Genomic DNA, 20,603 nt, shown 5'->3' with positions numbered 1-20,603 from the left:
TGAATGGAGGCAGTGTATATGACTGACATCCTGCCCTGCAAAACAAACAGTTGGTTTCTGTCCACAGGGGCTATTTAGCATGTACTTTTCATCTCTAATACATACAGATATTATTTTAATAAAACCACCCTCCACCTCTCTGAAGTAAACAGAGACACAAATTATACCTGGGCCTCAACATGCACATGTTAATAGTTTCATTATGCATGGACTATCCCAATAATATGGCAATAATATCGGCCAAAAGAAAATAAGGCTAATATATCAAAAGAGGCCCTCACCTAAAAGAGTATGTCAGTGAACTAGAAAATCCAGCCCTCGTTTATTTATTTGACTATTAATACTTAAAGTCTTTGTTTTACCCTAAATCTCTTAGAAATTTAGCTTTTTACTAATGCTTTTTAGTACTTATCATACAACAGCAAGGATTTCCTTATTAGAAAAAGGGAATTTAAACAGCCTAATTTGAAGCTGGCTTTTACTGTTTTATCTATACAAAATGACTCATAAAGATGATATCTAAGGGATGACTGAGTATATTATGAAATTAAAATCTGTAACCAGCTGAGATTAGCTTATCTACTTATTCCTCAGAGAAAGAACTGATATGAAAATCCTAGCTAATTTTATAAAGACTGAAATTTAAGAGACAAGAAAGCAATGCTTATAATTGCATTTGTGTGCATGCACATATGGAAATATTACATTTTGTTGTTTCGTAATAGCCTTTCAACTCATTTTTTGTTTCATTGTATTTAAGTTTTCCATTTCAAAATGACTGGAAGGTCATTAGATGTTTAGGAGAGTTTTCCAGCCCTGAAAGAGGGGAATTTTAATTCGAATAGCTGGGTTTGCTTTTGTAATATTTGAATATTGGCCCACAGAGATGGCAATAATTATATTAAGATTTTAAGATTTATGAAAACTTACCACTTCTCTCCTTTGATCTCATCAACTTTATTTTAATCCATTTGGTCAGAGGAAATCCACACTCAGACCCATCCAAAGTCACGTGCCTAATAAAGAAGGCCCCAGATCTTCTGACGTCAAGTTCTGTGTATTCTCTATAGACATTCATACCACCTCTGTCTTGTACCACTCTGGATTCCACCATGAAGCCTCAGTCTTCTTTTAACACTATCTCTTCTGGGCAACAGAAATGTAAGCTTCTTCCTTCATTCAGTCAATGAATATCTACTGAATACCAGTATGTACCAAACACCAGGATACAAAGCCCCATTTCTCCCAGAGATTACATTCAAGAGAAAGAAGAGAATATGCATAAAAATAGAAGATCACATAGAATAATGCCAGATAGTGACATATCCTGTGAAGAAACATCTGGCAGAGTTAGGTATGGAGATCAATAGGAATTTTACTTTAAATAGGATGACTACAAAAAGGCTCTTTGAAGATGTAGCATTTGAGCAGATTTCAGCAGAAATCTGTGTGAAATAAGAAAAAGAGCTCTATAAAAATCTAAGCAAGACTAATTCTGACAGAGAAAGAGGAGTGTAAAGGCCCCAGCATTTGAGAACATGCATAGTAAGTTCAAGGATCAGCAAGACGGCCAGTGTGGCCGGGTCACTGCATGAGGGGAAGAGAGACAGTGGATGAGGGCAGATTATGTGTTGGTCTGGCAAGCCCCAGAAAGAGCTTCAGATTTGTTTTTTGTCTAAGAGACTGCTGGAGGATAAAGAAGGGTGATGCATGTCCTAATGTCTTAAAACAATCATTCTAGAAGGCAAGAAAACAGACCCCCACTGTTTAAAAAAGAAATTCTAACAAAACTGGGCTTTCAAGAAGAATATCCAGAGAAGCTACACACAGGCTTTCTCTTGTCTCTATTAAATTTCTATTATTAAAAACAGCTTACATTATGCTGGGAATTCAAAAGCAGTAAGTCTCCAAAGATTTTAATGAACTAGAAGGTTTTAAGATGCTTCTAAACCTGTAGCGGTGATTGCATCATTCAGAAGTAGAAAAATTAGCATTGTGGCTTGCTGGACCTGTGTCCAGTAAGTATTAGCTTCTTTCCCAGAAGTTTCTCTCCGGGTCAGTAAATTTGTCAGATATTGGTTCTCTTGGTCACATAAAAAGTGGATACAAAATGACCAGTCTAATTAAGCCAAATGATTCATGGGGACATAACATTCCAAAAAAATATTTATGTGGAATTTTTAGGTCACTTACTTTGCCCAAGTCTAGACAAGGGTAAAATGGAATCTGTTTATCCTGTCTGCAATAACCAAAGATGATTTCACGTCCTTGCGATACTAACGTCCATCCACTAAAACAGGCAACAGTGGATGGCTTCCACTGTATGGAACAGGGAGTGAGGGAGGCTAGGGTATGGAATGGATGAGTCTTTCATGGCAACAGCCCATTTTTATGGGGGTGTTGTGACTCACCTGAAATACTTAGAGCATTTACTAGTAAGTGGGCAAGGTCAAGAGAAGCTCTGCGTGCACGAGCACAAACTGAAAAAAAATCTTTTGAGGCTCATCTTATATGCCACCACCTCTTTGAAGCTTTTCTTGCATTTACAGAACTAATTCTCTTCTCCTATGAAGTTCTTTAACATTGTTTATACTCCACAGTTACATCCCTCATGCAGCATCATCTAGTTGTGTGTGAGTAAATCTAGCTCCTTGAAGAGAAGCATTATGTCCTATTCATTTTGTAGCCCCTACAGCATTTATAACACAGCATATGTTCAACACCTGTTTGCTGAAAAAAGCTGCATGGAGAGATAACTGTTAACACTGGCTTCAGTAAGATATGTAAATGTATATGTATGATCTTTACAACAGCTTTGTGAACCAGGGACTATCACCCCAATGTTAAAGATGAAAAAATTAAAGTATTAGAAGGTCATGGATACTTGAGGTGAGACTTGAACCAGGTTTCAAAGGGAGCCTTCCCATTTTACATAAATTGATGAGGAAGTAGACAACTTTTAAGGGCAAGGAAGCAGCATATTTTAAACACATTGGTGGGAAAAGCTGAGTTGTTACTTAATAAATCCAGCTGATAAAGGTCTGGGAAAAGGAATATAGCTGAACCTGATGATTCCTTTTATTTTTCAAGTTAGGAAAAACTCAATACATATAAAATAATGTGACATACATGCAGGTTATAAAGCATGGGCATAAAAGCACCCTTGTACCCACCACCAGGTTAACAAAGTAGAACCAATGCAGAAGCCCTGTGTGCTCCCTGCATGGTGTCCTCCTGCGTGTTGCCAAGAGGCCACCACTATCCTGACTTTTGTGTTGGTCAGGTACTCGTATTCATTTCTAATTATACCGCATAGAATCCTTAAGTAAAATAAATTCTCGTTTTTAAAAATTTTAGAAAAACCCTATATTTATTTTGGACAAAATGCCCATTTTCACTTAAAATTATACTTGTGAATTCGATTGATGTTGGCGTGCGTTTATTTTCACTGCTGTATCATACACCACTGAATTAACATGCAATGGTTTTTGGGTCTGTTACGCTGCTGACAGGCATTTGTCTTAAACCTTATTGTGTGCTATCACAGAAATGCATCTGTTAGCATCATCTTCCATGTTACCTAGCAGATGTAGATGAAAAATGGGAGAAGTACCAGGCCAAAGATGCGGTGTCTTCAATTTTGCGACATATTGTCAAATTACTTTCATTAGGGACCCTACTGGATTAGCACTCCTTTCACCAGCAGCATGTGTAGCATTCCTGTTGCCCAGCATCCTTGCCATCCTTTAGCGATATCGACTTTCATTTTTGCCATTTTTAAGCATCGAATCACTGTGGTTTCAATTCGCATTCCCCCCCCGCATTAGTAATTAGTTTGAACTACAGCATTATAATTAGTTCTGATATCTGAGAGAGTTTCCTCCCACCCTGTTCTTATTTGTCTTCAGAAATGTCTTGGCTATTCTCGGCCCTTGGTTATTCTAGATACACTTTAGCATCAGTTTTCCAAACTTCAAGGAAAGGTTCTCTGGAATTCCACTGGAAGTGTATCTAATCTGTAGATCATTCCGGAGGCTATTCATATCTTTGTGATGTCGACTCTTGTTATTTTTAAACCTAGTACCTCTTTCTGAGTTACAGTAATTAATGCTCTAGCTACCGTAACAAACATTATCTAAGAAAGTATAAGAGCTTAAAGCTCGACATTAATTTATTTCTCTTTTCACAATGAGTTTTCTTGAGCAGTAGGGGGACCTCCAAGCACTGGGACAGGGACACGGGCTCTTTCCATGTTATGGCTCTGCCAACTTCAAATCTCGGCATTTGTTGGCCGCAAGGCAGAAAGACTGCATCAAGATCGTGTGCAGGGATCACTATCAGCCTAGGTCCAATAATGGTACACAGCATGTCAGCTCACACTTCATTAGCTAGAACTGTGCCCAGGGCCACACCTGGCCACAAGGAAGGATGGGGTGCCTTGTCTAGCTCTGTGCCCAGAAGAAAGAGAATGAGCCTATTAATTTACATATTTTAACGTCTTTCTATGAATTCATCTAAGTTCCTCAACAAAGCTCTTACACGTTTTTGTTAGACTTAGTCCTAAACTTATATTTTTATTTCTATCATGTAAAATATATATGTTCACATGTTTTTTAAAAATGGTATTTGTATTTGTATTTATCAACTGTGGTTTTGATAATTAAAAACACACTTAGTTCTCATATTACTAATCTTGTATCAGCAATCATACTAAACTCTTCACTTAATTTTAATAATTTATTGTTACACTCTGGATTTCTATATAATCCTATCACATAGGAAGATAGGTTTTGTTGTTTATGTCTCAATCTTTCCATTTTTTTTATATCTTCCTGCATTGGGTTAGAACCTCCAGTAAAACACAGAAGCGCTTATTTCACTGACTTTTAAAAGCATACTTCTACTGTTTCATCATTATGCATGGTGTTTGCTCCAAATTTTTGTTACCTATCTTCCATTGGGTTAAGACAATTTATTTCTATTCCTAATGGCTAAGATTTTATCATAGGTGAATGTAGAAACATATCAAAAAATTCTCTGCATCTACGGAGGTGTTTATATCGTTGTTTTTCTTTGTTAATATATTAAAATGGTGATTTGGTTTAACAGAACTTTTTTTTTAATTTTTTAATGTTTACTTGTTTTTGAGGGGGGGGAGGGGCAGAGAGAGAGGGAGACACAGAATCCAAAGCACCAGGATCCAAGCTGGCAGCACAGAGCCTGAAGCGGGGCTCGCGCTCACAAACCGAGAGATCGTGACCTGAGCCAGAGTCCGATGCTTAACCGACTGAGCCACCCAGGCGCCCCTTTAATAGATTTTTTTAATGTTAAACTATGCTTGAGTTCCTGAGATATATCCAGTTTTGTTATGATGTCTTGTTATAATTTGTATTCAGTTTGCTAATATTTTACTTTTGATTTTTACACTAAATTTATGAGCTGGATGGCTAGATGGGACATTAATTTGCCTTCCCAAGGAGCTTCCTTTGGAGAACCAAGTTCATACTAGCCTCACAGAACAAGATGGAAATTATCTCTTACTCCTTTCTGAAAGAATTCACATATGACTAGAATTATAAGTCCTTGAAGTGAATCTTCTTGATGTGGTGTGCTATAGACTGAATGTCTAGGTCTCTACAAAATTCCTATGTAGAAGCTCTAAACCCCAATATAATGACATTTGGAGGTGGGGCCTTTGGGAGGTAAGTAGGCCACAAATTAGGCCAGTTATCATGAATGGGATTAGTGCCCTTATGAAAAGAGACACAAGAAAGATTCTCTCTCTCTCTGCCACGTGAGGACACAGTGAGAAGACAGCCATCTGCAAACCAGAAAGAGCTCTCACCAGAACCCAACTCTTCATATATATACAGCATTTACATAAATAAATACATATTTCATATGTAGTAGTAAAGTTGCCCAAATACTTTCTAAACCACATAAATCTCTGCTTTAACTGAAATTATGTTCATTCATAATGGTATTTGTCTGTATCTCTTCTGTTTTCTTTTGATCAATACTTCCAGTTGGTTAATTTTATTAGTCTTCTCAAAACATCAACCTTGGCTCTGTATCCCTTTTATTTCATATTTTATTAAGTCATATGCTTATTTTTTTCCTTCTTTTCTTTGGCTTTATTTTGTTTTTCCCGTTTCCATCTTCTTAAGCTGAATGCTGAACTCATTAATTTTTAGCCTTTCTTGTTTCCTAGTTGGAACATTTAAGACTATAAATATCACTCTATCATTTTAGTTACAACCCACATGCGTTGATATGTAGTATCTATTGTGCAACTCTGTTTTATAATATTCATTAAAGTGTCTTCTTCACTTATTTTGAAATATCCCTAAAATTCCAGTGAGATGATTTATGATTTTTGTTGTTGGTCTCTTCCTGTTTTTTGTTTGCTTTTAATTTCTACCTTAAATACATTGACATCAGTGAACAAAATTTTTATGCTCCTATTTTGGAATCTTTCATTCATTCCTATATGCTTAGCAATGTGCTAAGTCTGGCAGTAAGCACCAGAGCAAGTTTCTATCCTCATGGGGCTACTAGCATAGAGGGGAAGACAGGTCATAAAGAAGCAGGCAACAGTATCAATATGTAATATGCTCTACATTGTATTTTCCTATGTAATACTCACTATAAGATTAAGTTGCTCTATTACCACATGAGAAGCATTACTCACATGAGTTAATAGCACGACCATATACAACATTTATTGATGAGTGATGAGTTAATAGCACGACCATAGAGAATGTTTATTGATTTTCTGGATTACTACCAAGTTTTCTCCTGAGCAAACCCAAGAAGGTTAACTACTACACTAATTCTGCCTGGACTGAGAACAGGTGGGCTTTTCTTTAAGTACTGTCCTGCATCTTAACATTGTCCTTGATTCATTCACGATAACCAGAAGTAAGACCCTTAACCATTATTGCCTTCATCAGCTTTCTTTGGCCTTGAAAGTAGAGAAAGATACAGGAAATTACTGGATGGACGGGTCAGAGATGGTGATGTGAGATTCTTCATGTTCTTTTAGTAATATCTGCTAATCCTTAATCTCCTTTCAGTGTATTTACTGAGAGACAGCTTGGCCCAGGTAGGATTCATTTGGGAACAAATCTGGCTGGCAATCTCAGGCAGAAGCCAATCTCTTCCTCTTGGGGAAGAAGAGTAGAATGAAGTCTTCATGCCTCACATCCTACAAATTCATCCTCTGTAATTATCATAGAAAGGCACATCCCTACATCCTCTACAGAGACACTTCCAAAACCCAGACCTTTCTCTTACGTAGGTCCTTATTTTCCAGGCTTTAATTGGTTGTGCTTTTCTGGAAAAAATAAAAGGCCATTCCTTTCTTGCTGTCCTTAGATACCTGATTCCTCACAGATATTGCCAAGAAATGATGTAGGAAGATGAGAAACACCATTTAATCAAAATTTGTAGAATGAGGTCAAGGTCAGCCTTACAAGGAGTATTTGATATCCAAGGCTAGACCGCCTAGTGTCCATTACCCAGATGTGCATTCTTGCTGTGCTGTCACCAGGCACACCCCCCTCCCCCCCCACCCCTGCCACACACACACCTCTATTGCAGTCCCCTCAGGAACCCTCAGTGGGACAGCTCAGCTGGGCTGCCAGCCGACAATCTAATTCCTATTTTTCAAATTTGCTGTAACTTGCTAATGGCCTAGTGTATGCTCAAATTTCATTAATTCGTATTCTTCAACTCTTGGGAACAATATTCTATAAGGCCAGTAGATCAAGTTTATTAATTGTGCTGTGCACCTCTTCTAAAGCTTTAATGACTTTTGGCCTGAATGTTCCATCAATTTCTGAGAGGTATATTAAAATTTCCTATAGTTGTTCAATTCTCCTTATTATGTCTTTCAAATTCTGCTTATTTTTGAAGCATTTTAGTGGGCAAATAAAAAATCGGGACTTTCATATTATCTTTCATATCATCAAAGGGTAAAGATTTTATCTCTAGGATCACTTCTTTCCTAACAATGAAATCTGCATTTACATTTGTTGACTATTTTCCAGACATCATTTTTTTTATCCTTTTAACTTCCAGCCTTCTGTATCCTCATGCTTCACGTCTGTCTCTTATAAACCTGATGGAACTGATTTTTATTTTTAAACCTATTTGATGATCTTTATTTTTTTTTATCTGGAAAGCAGGCTACACATATTAGATTTCTTTCTACTCTCAGTTTTTGTACTTTCTTTTGGATTGGTTCCTGGGTTTCCTGTTTCTCTCTTGCTGTCTTCTTGTAAAATAACTGACATTGTCTCCTACTTTAATTCCAATTATACCTACACTCGGTTTTCATGCTGCTGTTGTTCAGTTATTTGGCATTTTCTCATTTTCAAGAGTATATAGCAGAATGAGAATTATTACTTTACACCATAATTTTAAAAGACTTAACATGTTTACCATCTTTCTAAGGTGACATCTCAGACCCTTCATCAGGGATCACTTTTCATCTCCCTTAAAGCACATCCTTTGTATGAAGGTGGTAAACACCCTTCATCTTTGACTAAAAATGCCATTATTTGACCCTTTTGAAAGCCTTGGATTTACAATTCAAGTTTATCAGTTATTTTCTGTCAGAATTTTAAAAATTCCCACTGTGTTATGGATTCTCTTGTCGCAATTGCGTTGTCAACTGAAAGCCTAGTTTTTACTATTTTATATGTAAACTGTCTTTTCTCTTTGATAGCTTTTAATACTCTTTTTGTTTTTGCTGTCCTCTGCCACAATAAATCTCACAGTAAATCAGGGCTGGCTCAGTGTGACCAACAGAATATAGTGGAAGTGCTGAGATGTGACTCTGAGAGTAGGTCTTAAAAGGCATCGTAGCTTTTCCTTGGATGACTCATTCTGAGACAAGCCAGCTGCCATGCTGTGAAGGCATTCAACCATTACTGAGGCCCATAATGTCCCCAACTGACAGCCAACATCAATTTCCCAGCCATATGAGTAAGTCACCTTGGATTTGGATGCCCTGGTTAAGTCCTACACAAGCTTCCAGGTGACTGAATCCCCAGGCGACATTTGACTGAAAATTCATGAGAGAGCTTAGGTCACAACCACCCAGCTGAACCACTCCCCAAATTCTGACCCACACAAACTGTGAGAGATCATAAACAACTCTTGTTGGTTTAAGCCATTACATTTTGGAGTGAGTTGTTACACAAAGATAGAGCTACACCATATACAATTTGTCCCAGATGGGATTTGTTGGGGCTCCTTTACCTGATGATTAGTGTTTTTCATAATTTCTGAAAAGTTCTCAGCTGTTGTTTCTTTAAATACTGCTTTTCCCTCACTTTCTATATTACATTTATCTTGGACTCCAGTTCAAAATTTTAAGAACTTCTCATTGTATTTTCTTATTTTTCATCTTTTTTGTCTCTCTATGCAACATTCTGTGTAAATTATTTAAATTTATCTTTCAGTGAACTGTTTTTCTCTTTGTTAATCATCTGACATTTAACCTATTACATTTTCCAAATTAACGTATAATTTACAAACAATAATATACATAGATTTTTGGCATATAGTTCATTTAATTTTTATGTAGCTTATATATGTAACCACAACTACCGTATAGTCAAGATATAGACACCCAATAGGTCAGAAGGATGCCCCTTTCCAGTCAAATGCCTCTCTCAGAAGCACTCATTGTATTGATTCCTACCATCTATTCTAGAATATCAATAAATGTAATCATACAGAAGATACTCTTTTGTATCTGACTTCCTCTGGTCAACATGGTTTTTAAAATTCACTTACATTGTTGCTTATAGTAATTCATTCTTTTATGCCACTGAAGAGCATTCCCTTGCTTAATGTTCTATCCCTTTACCTTTATACATTTAATTGGTTATGGACATTTTGGCTGTTTCTGACTTGGGGACTTTCAGAAATAAAGCTGTTATGAATATTCTTGCCCAAGATTTTTGAAGACATGATTTCAGTTTTTCTAGATAAATACCAACGAGTGAAGTTTCTACCCATAAGTCAAATTTTTTTTTTGTCATAGATAAGGTGTATGCTTGACTCTATAAAACTGACAAATTATTCTTCAGTCTTTCTCCACTAGAGATTTAGGAGAAAGTCCTCACCAACACTTGGTATTGTCAGTCTTTTAAATTATAGTCATTTTAGTGGATATGAAATGGTTCTTCTTTGTGGTTTGAATTTGCATTTCCTTGATGACAACTGATATGGCTCATTAATCATTCCAGTGTCTTCCTTTGTGGAGTAATTTTTCAAGATCTTTGACCTTTTTTTATTTTATTTTATTTTTTTTATTTAGGTTGTCTCAGGGTGCCTGGGTGGCTCAGTTGGTTACACATCCAACTCTTGATTTCAGCTCAGGCCATGGATCTTAGTTTGTGAGTTTGTGCCCCACCTCAGGCTCTGTGCTGATGATGCAGAGCCTTCTTGGAAAACTCTCTCTCCCTCTCTCTTCCTCTCTCTCTCAAAAATAAATAAATAAATATTTTTTAAAAATTGGGTTGTGTTTTTATTATTGAGGTGTAGGAGTTATTTATATATTTTCCAATACAATCAAGTCCTTTGTCATTTAAATATGTATTGCAAATACTTTCCCTCAGTCTATGGCATGCTACTCATTTTTTAGTGTCTTTTAATTATCAGAAGTTTTTAATTTTGATAAAGTCCAATTATTATGGACTGCATGTTTGTGTCTCCCCAGAATTTGCATGTTGAAACCCTAATCCCCAATATGATGGTATTTAGAGGTAGGGCCTTTAGGAGGTAATCAAGTCATGAGGGTAAAGCCTTCATGATGCAATTAGGACCCTTATAAGAAAAGAGCCTCCCAACCCCATGCCCTGTTTGTGTGTGTCTACCTATCACTCTCTCTCTGTCTCTCTCTCTCTCTCTCATTGAAGGAATGAGAAGTCACCTTTCAGTCTAGAAGTGGTTTCTGACCAGTCAGATACCAGATCTGCCAGCACTTTGATCTTGTTACTTCCCAGCCTTTAACTATGAGAAATAAATACCTGTTATTTAAGTCATCCAGTCTATGAATTTTTATTATAGCAGCATAAAATTTTTAAGATTACTATTATTTGTATTCTAAGAAATCTCTGCCTACCTCATGTTGTGAAGATACTATTGTGTGTTTACTTTTGGATGCTTTATAGGTCTATTTTGACAGGCCTTTATAGGTCTACTTTGATCCATTTTGAATTCATTTTTCTATATTGTGTGAAGTGGGAGTCAGGTTCATTTTTTTCCACATATGCATATCCAGTTGTTTCAGCATTGTCTGTTGAGAAGCTTGGCTTTTCTCTTTTTGCTAAAAATCAGCTGACTTTATATGTCTATTTCTGGACTTTATTCTGTTAGATTGAGCTATTTGTTTATCCTGTATTATGACACTCTCTTGATTACTGTAGCTTTATAGTATCAGATATAAATTCTTCAATTTTGTTCTTTTTTCAAAGTGATTATTAATTTTTCTAAACTCTGTTTCTATGTAAATTTTCAAGTAAATGCCTCAGTTTCTAAAAAGGCACCTACTCCAATTTATATCACAATGGCCTTGAATTTGTAATTTGGAAAGAATGGACATCTTGCCAAATATTGAGTTATCCAATCTATGAACATTTATACCTTACCATTTAGTTATATTTTTTTTCTCAGCAATAGTTTGTGGTTTTCAGTGTGGAGGTCTTACACAGTTTTACACGTTAAGTGTATTCAAATTTATTTTATAACTTTTGATGTTATTGTAAATGGTATTTTATTTCATTTATAAATTTTTGAAGTTAGTATATTAAATACAGTTTTTATTTATATAATTGGTTTAATTGACTTACTTGACTTATTTTATTTATATATTGACTTTGTACTGGTAATCATGCTTAATATTTCTAGTCCTTTTTGGTAGATTCTTTAGGCTTTTCTACATAAACAATCATGTTGTCTGAAAATAAAGACAGGTAACTTCTTCCTTTCTCATCGTTGGCCTTTCATTCCTTTTTCTTGATTTATGACATTTGCTAAGACCTCTGTTATAATGTTGAAAAAAAAAATGTAGGAGACATATTCTTATCTTGTTCACAGTCTAATGTAAAACTGTTCACTGTTTCACTGTTAGGTATGATGTTAACTAAAGATTTATACCTCATGTGTTATACAGTGAAGTGTGTCCTGAAATGAATAGCTGTAAACAGCTGTAGCAATGTGGATTTTTTTCACCCAGCATGGTTCCCTTTTTTTAAGCTCTGAATATTTACTTTTTGTTGCTGTCATTCACACATTTTTACACGTATACTATAATTAATCTCAACAAGAAGATTAGTCCAATGCATGCAACTCCACCATTAATGAAACTTCCTTGGATATATAATTTTAATTATATATTCTTAAGTCCTTAATAGAATTTTTATCAATTAGTTTTTTTTTTTCTAAACCTGTTAGATTTTTTCTCTGTTCCTTACTCACTTGCAATTCTCTGTCTTATGTTTTAAAAGGCATTTGATGTATTAATTTTACATTCTGTGTCTGATTACTCCAATATATGAGGCACTTATATGCCTGCCAAGGAATGCTCATGGTACTTTCTTCCATCATATATACTTTTTGTTTTGTCTTTTTTTTAAATGTGAACTCATATTCTCTAGGATTTTATCTCTGGGAGTTCTTTGTATTCTGAGTTAAGAGTACATTCATCCAAAGAGAATGTCTACTGATTCTTGAAAAGCTGACCATGCTACCAACATGAATCCATTTTCAAATTCTTGCATAGGTTTTTCTATCTTTGAAGACTGAGCACCCAACCTCCATGAAGACAAGCCTATAGCTAAGAATTCTTAAAGGGGACTCTTCTGTTCTTCTACCAAATGCTTAATAATGAGAAAAGCATGTTTTCTTGCATGCACTCTGTCTTTATAAATTAAATCATTTTTTCCTTGTTTTCTAATTTTCTAAGAGTGTAATCTGTGTGATCTCTGGCTCTTATAAATGTTCTGTGATTCAACTTCCCACGCTCCTAGGTCCAAAACCTGGTCTCCTGTTCTCAGAAGGTGCAGCTACTAAAATCCAACCTCTAGGTCATCTAGACTGCTGGGTGCCCACAAGACAGCAGCTTCCTTGTTTGAGTTCTCTGCTATACTCCTGCTCAAGCCTGGTTCCCACCTCAGGGGAATCCTAGTGCTGTCTGATAAAGTCAGCCATGCACGTAATACTGTTTTTCATGTTTTATCCACATTTTTAGACACTTGGTAGTGAGAGGATTTCAGTACATCGAGTTTGATATATAGCCAGAAATGGAAATATTGAAAATTTATGTCTTAATCTCTAAAGGCTTTAGCTGTCATTCTTCATTTAACTAGTTGGCAAATGAGTTAGCTAGATGGATAACAATGACAAACATGAGAAATATTTACTGACCTCCATGTCTGTGAATAATGAATATGCTATCATATTTTAAATGATAGATTTAAAAAAAAAACAACTACAAAAAAAAAAGGAATGAATTGAATGGATAGTTTGCACAACTCATGATGGCTTTAGTTCTAGAATGTTCCAAAGAGTTTCCCTAAATAGCTGCAAGAGGCATAGCCAACGAAGGAATTGTAAAGAAAGAGGAGTGATTGAGACCTGTGTTAGTACCTCACCAGTTCTCAAAGCTGTCTTTCACAGACAAAATAAAGCTTGAATGGATAAAATGTTTCTTGGAAATACACCAGATTTCACATGAAAGGACTTATTTTACTCCTTTACTATGGAGGGGAATCACTTAGCAATTACACATAATAAATTTAATTCCTGAGGCTAAATAGGAATAAGCTAAATTACATGTTATTCTATGTAACATGTGGGTGATAAAACCTATCTCATCAATTGTGAAATATATTAATTGCAAAATGTTTCGCACAGTTCTTTACACATAACACACTAAACCGCTTATAAAATGGTAGCTATTATTTCCATATATAAAAGTTTTGATGTGAGAAACTTTTAGTATCTTTGTAAATGTTACATTCAGAGATGGTTTAATGTTCCCGACAAACTGACAAAATAAACCCAGGAAAACTCAGCCTGGGCTCCCCATCCTGATGGGGTTCCCTCCTGAGGTCCGAAGTGCCCTGGTTTCTCCTCACTTATGACTGCCCAGTTCTCTTATAGTTTCACACTGAAAGCAGTTTATGTGATTGGTAGCATTTTTTTTTTTTTGTAGTGTGACCTGCCAGGGGATTTATGTGAGGCATTAGAGATTATAAAGATGGATATCAAGGAAAGTCTCTGTTCTTAAGAAGCCTAGAGTCTAGTGTCATGATTCTCAGTCCTGGTTGTACTTTAGAATCACCTAGAAAGATTAAAAAAAAAAAAAGCCTCTCATATGTGTATCTTTTCTCCCTATACAGACAGTGGCTATCTTGGGACAGAAGAAAGACAATCATTTTCTTTCCTTATTCCTTAGAACCAGTCCCTATATATAGCAGGAATGTATTAAAACCTACTTCAATTTATTAAACAAAAATATTAATAGAATCCAATTTATAGGCATTCTATTAAGTGAATCCTTTGTAGCAATCACAAATATGGTTGAAATATAAAATTGCTAAGCCAAAAAGAATGTACTCGTAACACTTCTCTCTGTGTTAATGGTGCCAATGCCACAGGGCATATCCCCCATGGTAAAAACAACCAGTGTACCAAAATATAAACAAATTTGCAATTATGACACAACTCTGTGTTTAGAAAATAGCTCTTATGATACCGTAAGTTACAGAATTTGTCTTACCAATTTAAGATAACCCTCAGCATCTAGAATTAAGTTTTCTGGTTTCAGGTCTCTGTAGATAATACCTAGTCGGTGCAGGTAATCAAATGCTTCTGTCACACAAGCCACGCAGAACTTGGAGGTGGGCTCATCAAAGCTGCCTCTGCAATGAAATCATTTTCCCTCTTAATGCTCTAGACACACATATTTATTATCTATTCTACGTGTCAATTATTGCTTTGGTAAATGTATACAACATGAATGCTTTGTAGGGCATCAACACTGAATAGCATTTTGTACCACCAACGAATTACACTAAAGAAATTTAGGGGGATACTTGGTGCAAGCGAGAAGTACTTAGCTAAAATTAAAGTGTCTACAACCAAATAACCAATTCTGGTAATCATATATGAACATACAAAATAGAAACGTAAGAAAAATTAGCCTTTTTTAGACATTTCTGGCAAACTCTGGAGAAAATGCAACTACTTTAACGGGCAGCTTAAAGCAGATTTCTGTAATTTATTGCTTGACTTAAAAATGACTCAAGTGATCATTTTCATTTCCTGTTGGTATAGCATGTAACAATAACCCATGTAGAAATAGGGTCGTAACTCTTTCCTGTTTAGTGTAGCTCAGTGATATTAGAGTTGCCCTGTGGCAGCACTATACATGGGTTTACATACTTAGTTATTAAAATGTGTCAGTGATTTGCTGCACGCAGTAAGAGAAGGGTGTGGCTTTGGAATAAGAGAAACTGGTTTTGACTCCTGCTTCTTCCATCACCATGTCCTCAGGCAAGTTGTGTGACTGTCCTAGCTTCAGGTCCCTTTCTGTCAAATGGGTTTACTACTTAACACGGTTTGTTTTGAGAATCAGACACAGTGCCTAACAGATAGTAGCAATTCCCCTTTCTAAGCAGATTTGCCTGTGGAAGCAATGATGGAGGACGCAAATGTTTTTGTAGGTATCATGCACAAGTCTTTGCACCCTTCCAGGTTTTCCCCATTGGGATCCATCCAAAAATATGTTCCTAACACAAACACATCTATCTCTTCTCAGATACTCAAACGTCTCCTATTACCTAGGTCTGTAATTCTCCACTATGAATGCACATTAGAATTGCCTGACAGACAGTTAAAAATCATTTACTGGACTCCATCCAAGATGAAGCAAATCATAACCTCTGGCAGTAAGGCCCAGCATTGTGACTTTGCAAAGCTCTCCACTTGATGGTAACAAGAAGCCAGAGTTAAGACCCACAGGCCCGAGTAATACCTGTCCAAATGTGTGGCCTGGAATTAACCTCCACAATCTCATGCAAACTACCTTCCCATCCCCTTTTGCTGGGATAATTCTGCTCCAAATTATCCACAAAGAGACATAATTCTATTTCTACCTTCCTGTCATATTTTACATTGGTTTTCCTTCCCCTCTGCCTTCCCAAATTTTGTTCACCTTTAGAATTTAGTTCCAGTCTTTCCTTTGTCATCACATTTTTATACCTTTCCTCTCCTCTGAGCTTACAATCGTCAACACTCATTTGGCATTTAATTACAAATTGCCAACTCTTCTGTCCTATGTAGTGTACACACTAAACAATAAAATGTTTTGGGGCACCTGGGTGGCACAGTCAGTTAAGCCTCAGACTCTTGATCTCGGCTTGAGTCCTGATCTTGCGGTTTGCGAGATCGAGCCCTGCGTCAGGCTCTGTGCTGGCAGTGCAGAGCCTGCTTGGGATATTCTCTCTCCCTCTCTCTCTGCCCCCCCTCCTGCCTGTGCATGCGTGTATGTGCTCTCTCTCTCAAAATCAATACATAAACTTTAAAAGCAATAATGGAACGTTGAAAACTTCGCATTATGTTATCTCCCCAAATAACATCTAAACTTCATTGGAGAAAAAGTTTATAGTTTTTATCCTTCTTGTTAGAAAAGTCTACATTGTCTAGAAAATGTCCACCCTGCCCACAATGGAGCCTTGCCCCATTGGTGGTACTCAATAAATATGTGTGGTTTCAATTATGTAGGAATCACCCCTTCTGTAAAACTGACTCTTCGCAGGAGTCTTACTCTGCTTTTCAGTGGGGGCTTCACACTCCCCACCCCCTTTCTTCATTTCCCTGGGAGAGATTCAGAATCAGTAACATTTCGGCTTATAGCCACCCTGCCTCACACTAACCATGTGATTGTGGAGAGTTCACACCCTGTTGGAAGCCTGGGATTCTTCCATCCCTAATATGGAAATGACAGTGACTGCCTTACAGGGTGTCTATTGCATAATTATAATGTTAGCTAAGAAAATACCCCCACTACTATTTTATCAAGTCATAATATTTTCTTAGAACCATTTCGTAATGACTTTCTATCTCTTTAAATGATCATGAATAAAGTAGATCAAATGTAGATCATGAATAAAGTAGATCATCCCTTAGATCAGATGTGAGAACACAGGTTATTGTTTATAATCCTTTTCCATTACCTGTCCCTTAATATACTCCATAGCTCCCCACCTAAGCAGGCCTCCAGAAGCATGTACACATACTTATTGTCCTTGAAAGTACGATATAATCTGTGAAGACACATAAAAACATGGTTATCGTTAAAAATCTATTTTTGAAAGCTTTTTAAAGTTGCTTAAGAACATCACCAATAACATTTAGAACACTGGTGCTCATCTCATTCCAAACATCCTACAGCTACATGGGACTTCCCTCCAAATTCTCCTTGATCTTTCTTCCTGTGTTGTTTTGCACATGTTAACCCCTTTCTTCAGACTGCCCTCCCTCTCCACACAGAGTAACCTTCTTCATCTCAGTTTCACTGCAATAGTGTTATCCCTTCCTCAAGACCAAGCTCATCATCCCACCTACCAAATACAGTCTGTCTTTTCTCCAGAAGCCCAGAGACCTCTGCATACGTCTCCTTATGAGCTGCCTTCATGCCCATGTCTTATGTCTCTTATATCCTCTGGTTGGTCTCAAAAACTAGACTGTGAGACAGAGACCTGTAAGCAGTAAGTTTAGTGGGAAGTGTACTTGGGAACAACATCCACGGGGGAGGAATAAGACACACTTGGGCAGCAGGAGACTTGGGCTATTCTAGTTTCTTATTTCAACAAAAGCCTCAGCCTCAAGGAGCTCTGCCATTATTGGATGCAGGATGTATCTGGAGACAGAGTAGAATCTTGGGCAAGGTGGCTCTCTCTACCTTAAAGCAATGGCCAAGAAAGTACTGAGCTAGAGCTAGAGTCCTCAGTTGGTGACACTCCCAGACGGTGTAGGAACGACAGCCTCAATCCCGATGTGGGACCTGGGTAGGGTGCCATATTTCAATAGTGGGTGAAGGCTTAGTGGCCAGATCATGTGCAGACAGCAGAAGCAATCTAATAAAGTGGTTCAGTGTTGGCTCTGGATCCAAGATGCCTAGGTCTGAATCCCTGATCCACCATTTATCAGTTGTGCAACCCAGTTTTCTTATTGCTCTTGAGGACAACCATTACGTTTACCTCATATCATAAAGGTCAGATGAATATATGTATATTCATTTGATTATAAATTAATTATATATTAATTTAATGTAGGTTATATATCTGCATACATAAAATATAAAATAAATAAAAATATTTTAAATATATATCACATATTACATATGTGAGATATATATATATATATATATATATATATATAACCACATAGTTTGCTAAGAAGAGTGTCTAACACATGTTAATTTCTGAGTAAGTGTTATTAACATTGATTATTATGTTATTATTGCCCTACTATATGCCAGGCATTCTGCAAAGAGCTAGAAATGAGAACAGGAATAAAATCCAATCCATTCCCCAAAGCTGTTCACGATAGTTTGTTAATGAATTATTGATCAAAGGGGGGGGGGCATTCTGGAAACATAGTTGACATAAAAAATAACTGGCTGACTCTATTGCCAGCATTGCCTGGGTTCAAACCTTTTTATCTTGAAAGAAAATGGGTGTGGGAATACGGGTAGGCAGGAAGATTCTCTCAAGACATTTGATCAAAAAACATAAATTCTATTCGTTATAGGGGCACTTTATATCACCTAGGAATCACTAAAGCTACACTCTGAGGTCAGGACATGTATGAAAATAAATGTCTTGACTGGCCTACACCACCAACTGGTGAATCACAAGCAAAGAGAGCTGTAGTCTAGAATAACATATCTCTTCTAAACTCTGGGCATAACTACAGAAAGAACAGTGACTATTAGGAGATGGATCTTTCAGCATCTAGGCATTGCTAGGACTGCACTCTGTTGCTCACTGGCAGCCTCCATTTGCCCAAATGCCACCTCTTGCAGAAATTCAGCAACAGCATGTCCTCTGAGGGCTTCATGTGAATTCTTTGCTTCCTAAGTTCTGCAGTAGATATGGATTAAATAATCAGTTGAAATTATTCCACAATAATTTTATATTCACACACACACACACACACACACACACACACACACACACACAAATTCTCCTGAGATTTACTTAAGAATAAAAAAATCCAAATTCCTGATTCCAAACCTCAAAGTTCTAACATTTTGTGTGTTGTTGCTGTGACAGGGATGGAGAATTCAGAGTGGGGTCTTCTCTCCCTCTTCTGTTCTCTTGCATGAAAACATTCAAAAGAGCTTACAGTCCAAATTCCGGGGGCCAAATGCTCACTTACTTCACGATGAAGGGAGAACACAACTCTTCTAGAATCCTCTTTTCTGAGTAAACGTGCTCCTGTTGCTTAGTGTCAACGATGTGCTTCTTCCTTATACACTTCATAGCAAAAGCCACATTCTCATTTTTCACTTTAACCTAAGCAAGAAGAGAAAGATCCGTCAAAACTAACTTAGTAGGAAAGATTTGTAACGTCTATATAAAACAATAGTAACCAGTGAGAGTTAAAATTCTTTCATATTTAAATGGTATGTGACCTTTCAACCACTCATCCCTCAGGGCACTAAGTTTTATTCAGGTGTATACCCTTCCCTTTCATTGTAATTTCCAGAAGAGTTCACGTATCTGGAACATGGTCCTAAAATCTTTGCATTAACACAGGAAAAAAAAAAAACCCCTCTACTTAGATTTAATGGTTAGAAATCTATTCACTTTTGAGTGTGTGATCTAAAAAACGTTGACCAGAACTGCCAAGAATTGTTCTGTCTGAAGATTCACTTCTTTGATTTTCCAAACAAAACGTATTCAATCAAAACCCGTATCTGTGCTATATAATACAACAGCAAGTAGTCGCGTGGGGTTATTTAATGTAAAATTAATTAAAACTAGAAATCCAGTTCCTCAGTTGTACTAGGCACATTTCAAAAGCTTGCCAACCACATCCAGCTAGTCACTACCCTCCGGATAGCAGAGGGATAGAACATTTCCATCGGTGCAGGGAGTTCTTTTGAAGCCTGCTGCTTTAGATGGACAAACAAAATTTTCCCTTGAAAGGAAATAAAAAAAATTTAAGAGATGTTTATTCAGATAGGCTTAAGACTCCATAAGCAGACTATATTTGACAGGAAACGAAACTGCGCAGAAATGGCTGCACCCCATACTTTGCACACATTTGCCGCTGGTGCTGCCTAGGACTTTTAAATCAGTGGTGGAATTATTGTTTCAACTATTGTTTGTTATTGGGTTATTCAATTATTGGAATTATTGTTTCAATTATTATCATCTAACTATATTTAAAAAAAAAAAAAACAGATCTCAGGATTGTTAACTCAATCCTTTTGCCAGGATCTTCGGTGAAAAATACCACTGCAGATGGATAGTGCCCTTGTCTCTCCGTATGGCATTAAAAAAAAAGCC

General features: G+C 36.7%; 1 protein-coding gene across 1 annotated transcript in view; it reads right to left on the bottom strand.

Moving 5' to 3' along the window:
* Positions 1 to 20,603, bottom strand: part of PRKG2 (protein kinase cGMP-dependent 2) — a 103,324-nt gene that overhangs the window by 19,356 nt on the left and 63,365 nt on the right. The window contains exons 12-14 of the mRNA XM_042933982.1: positions 19,468 to 19,604; positions 17,259 to 17,348; positions 14,801 to 14,942 (exon numbers count right to left, since the gene is read on the bottom strand). Of these exons, the coding sequence (XP_042789916.1) occupies positions 14,801 to 14,942; positions 17,259 to 17,348; positions 19,468 to 19,604 (369 nt within the window). The remainder of the gene's footprint in view (positions 1 to 14,800; positions 14,943 to 17,258; positions 17,349 to 19,467; positions 19,605 to 20,603) is intronic.

Source organism: Panthera leo, chromosome B1 (genome assembly GCF_018350215.1).
Source record: "Panthera leo isolate Ple1 chromosome B1, P.leo_Ple1_pat1.1, whole genome shotgun sequence".
NCBI classification, from domain to species: domain Eukaryota; kingdom Metazoa; phylum Chordata; class Mammalia; order Carnivora; family Felidae; genus Panthera; species Panthera leo.
The sequence above is the reverse complement of the archived record's forward strand: the minus strand, read 5'-3'. Positions and strand labels throughout refer to the sequence as shown.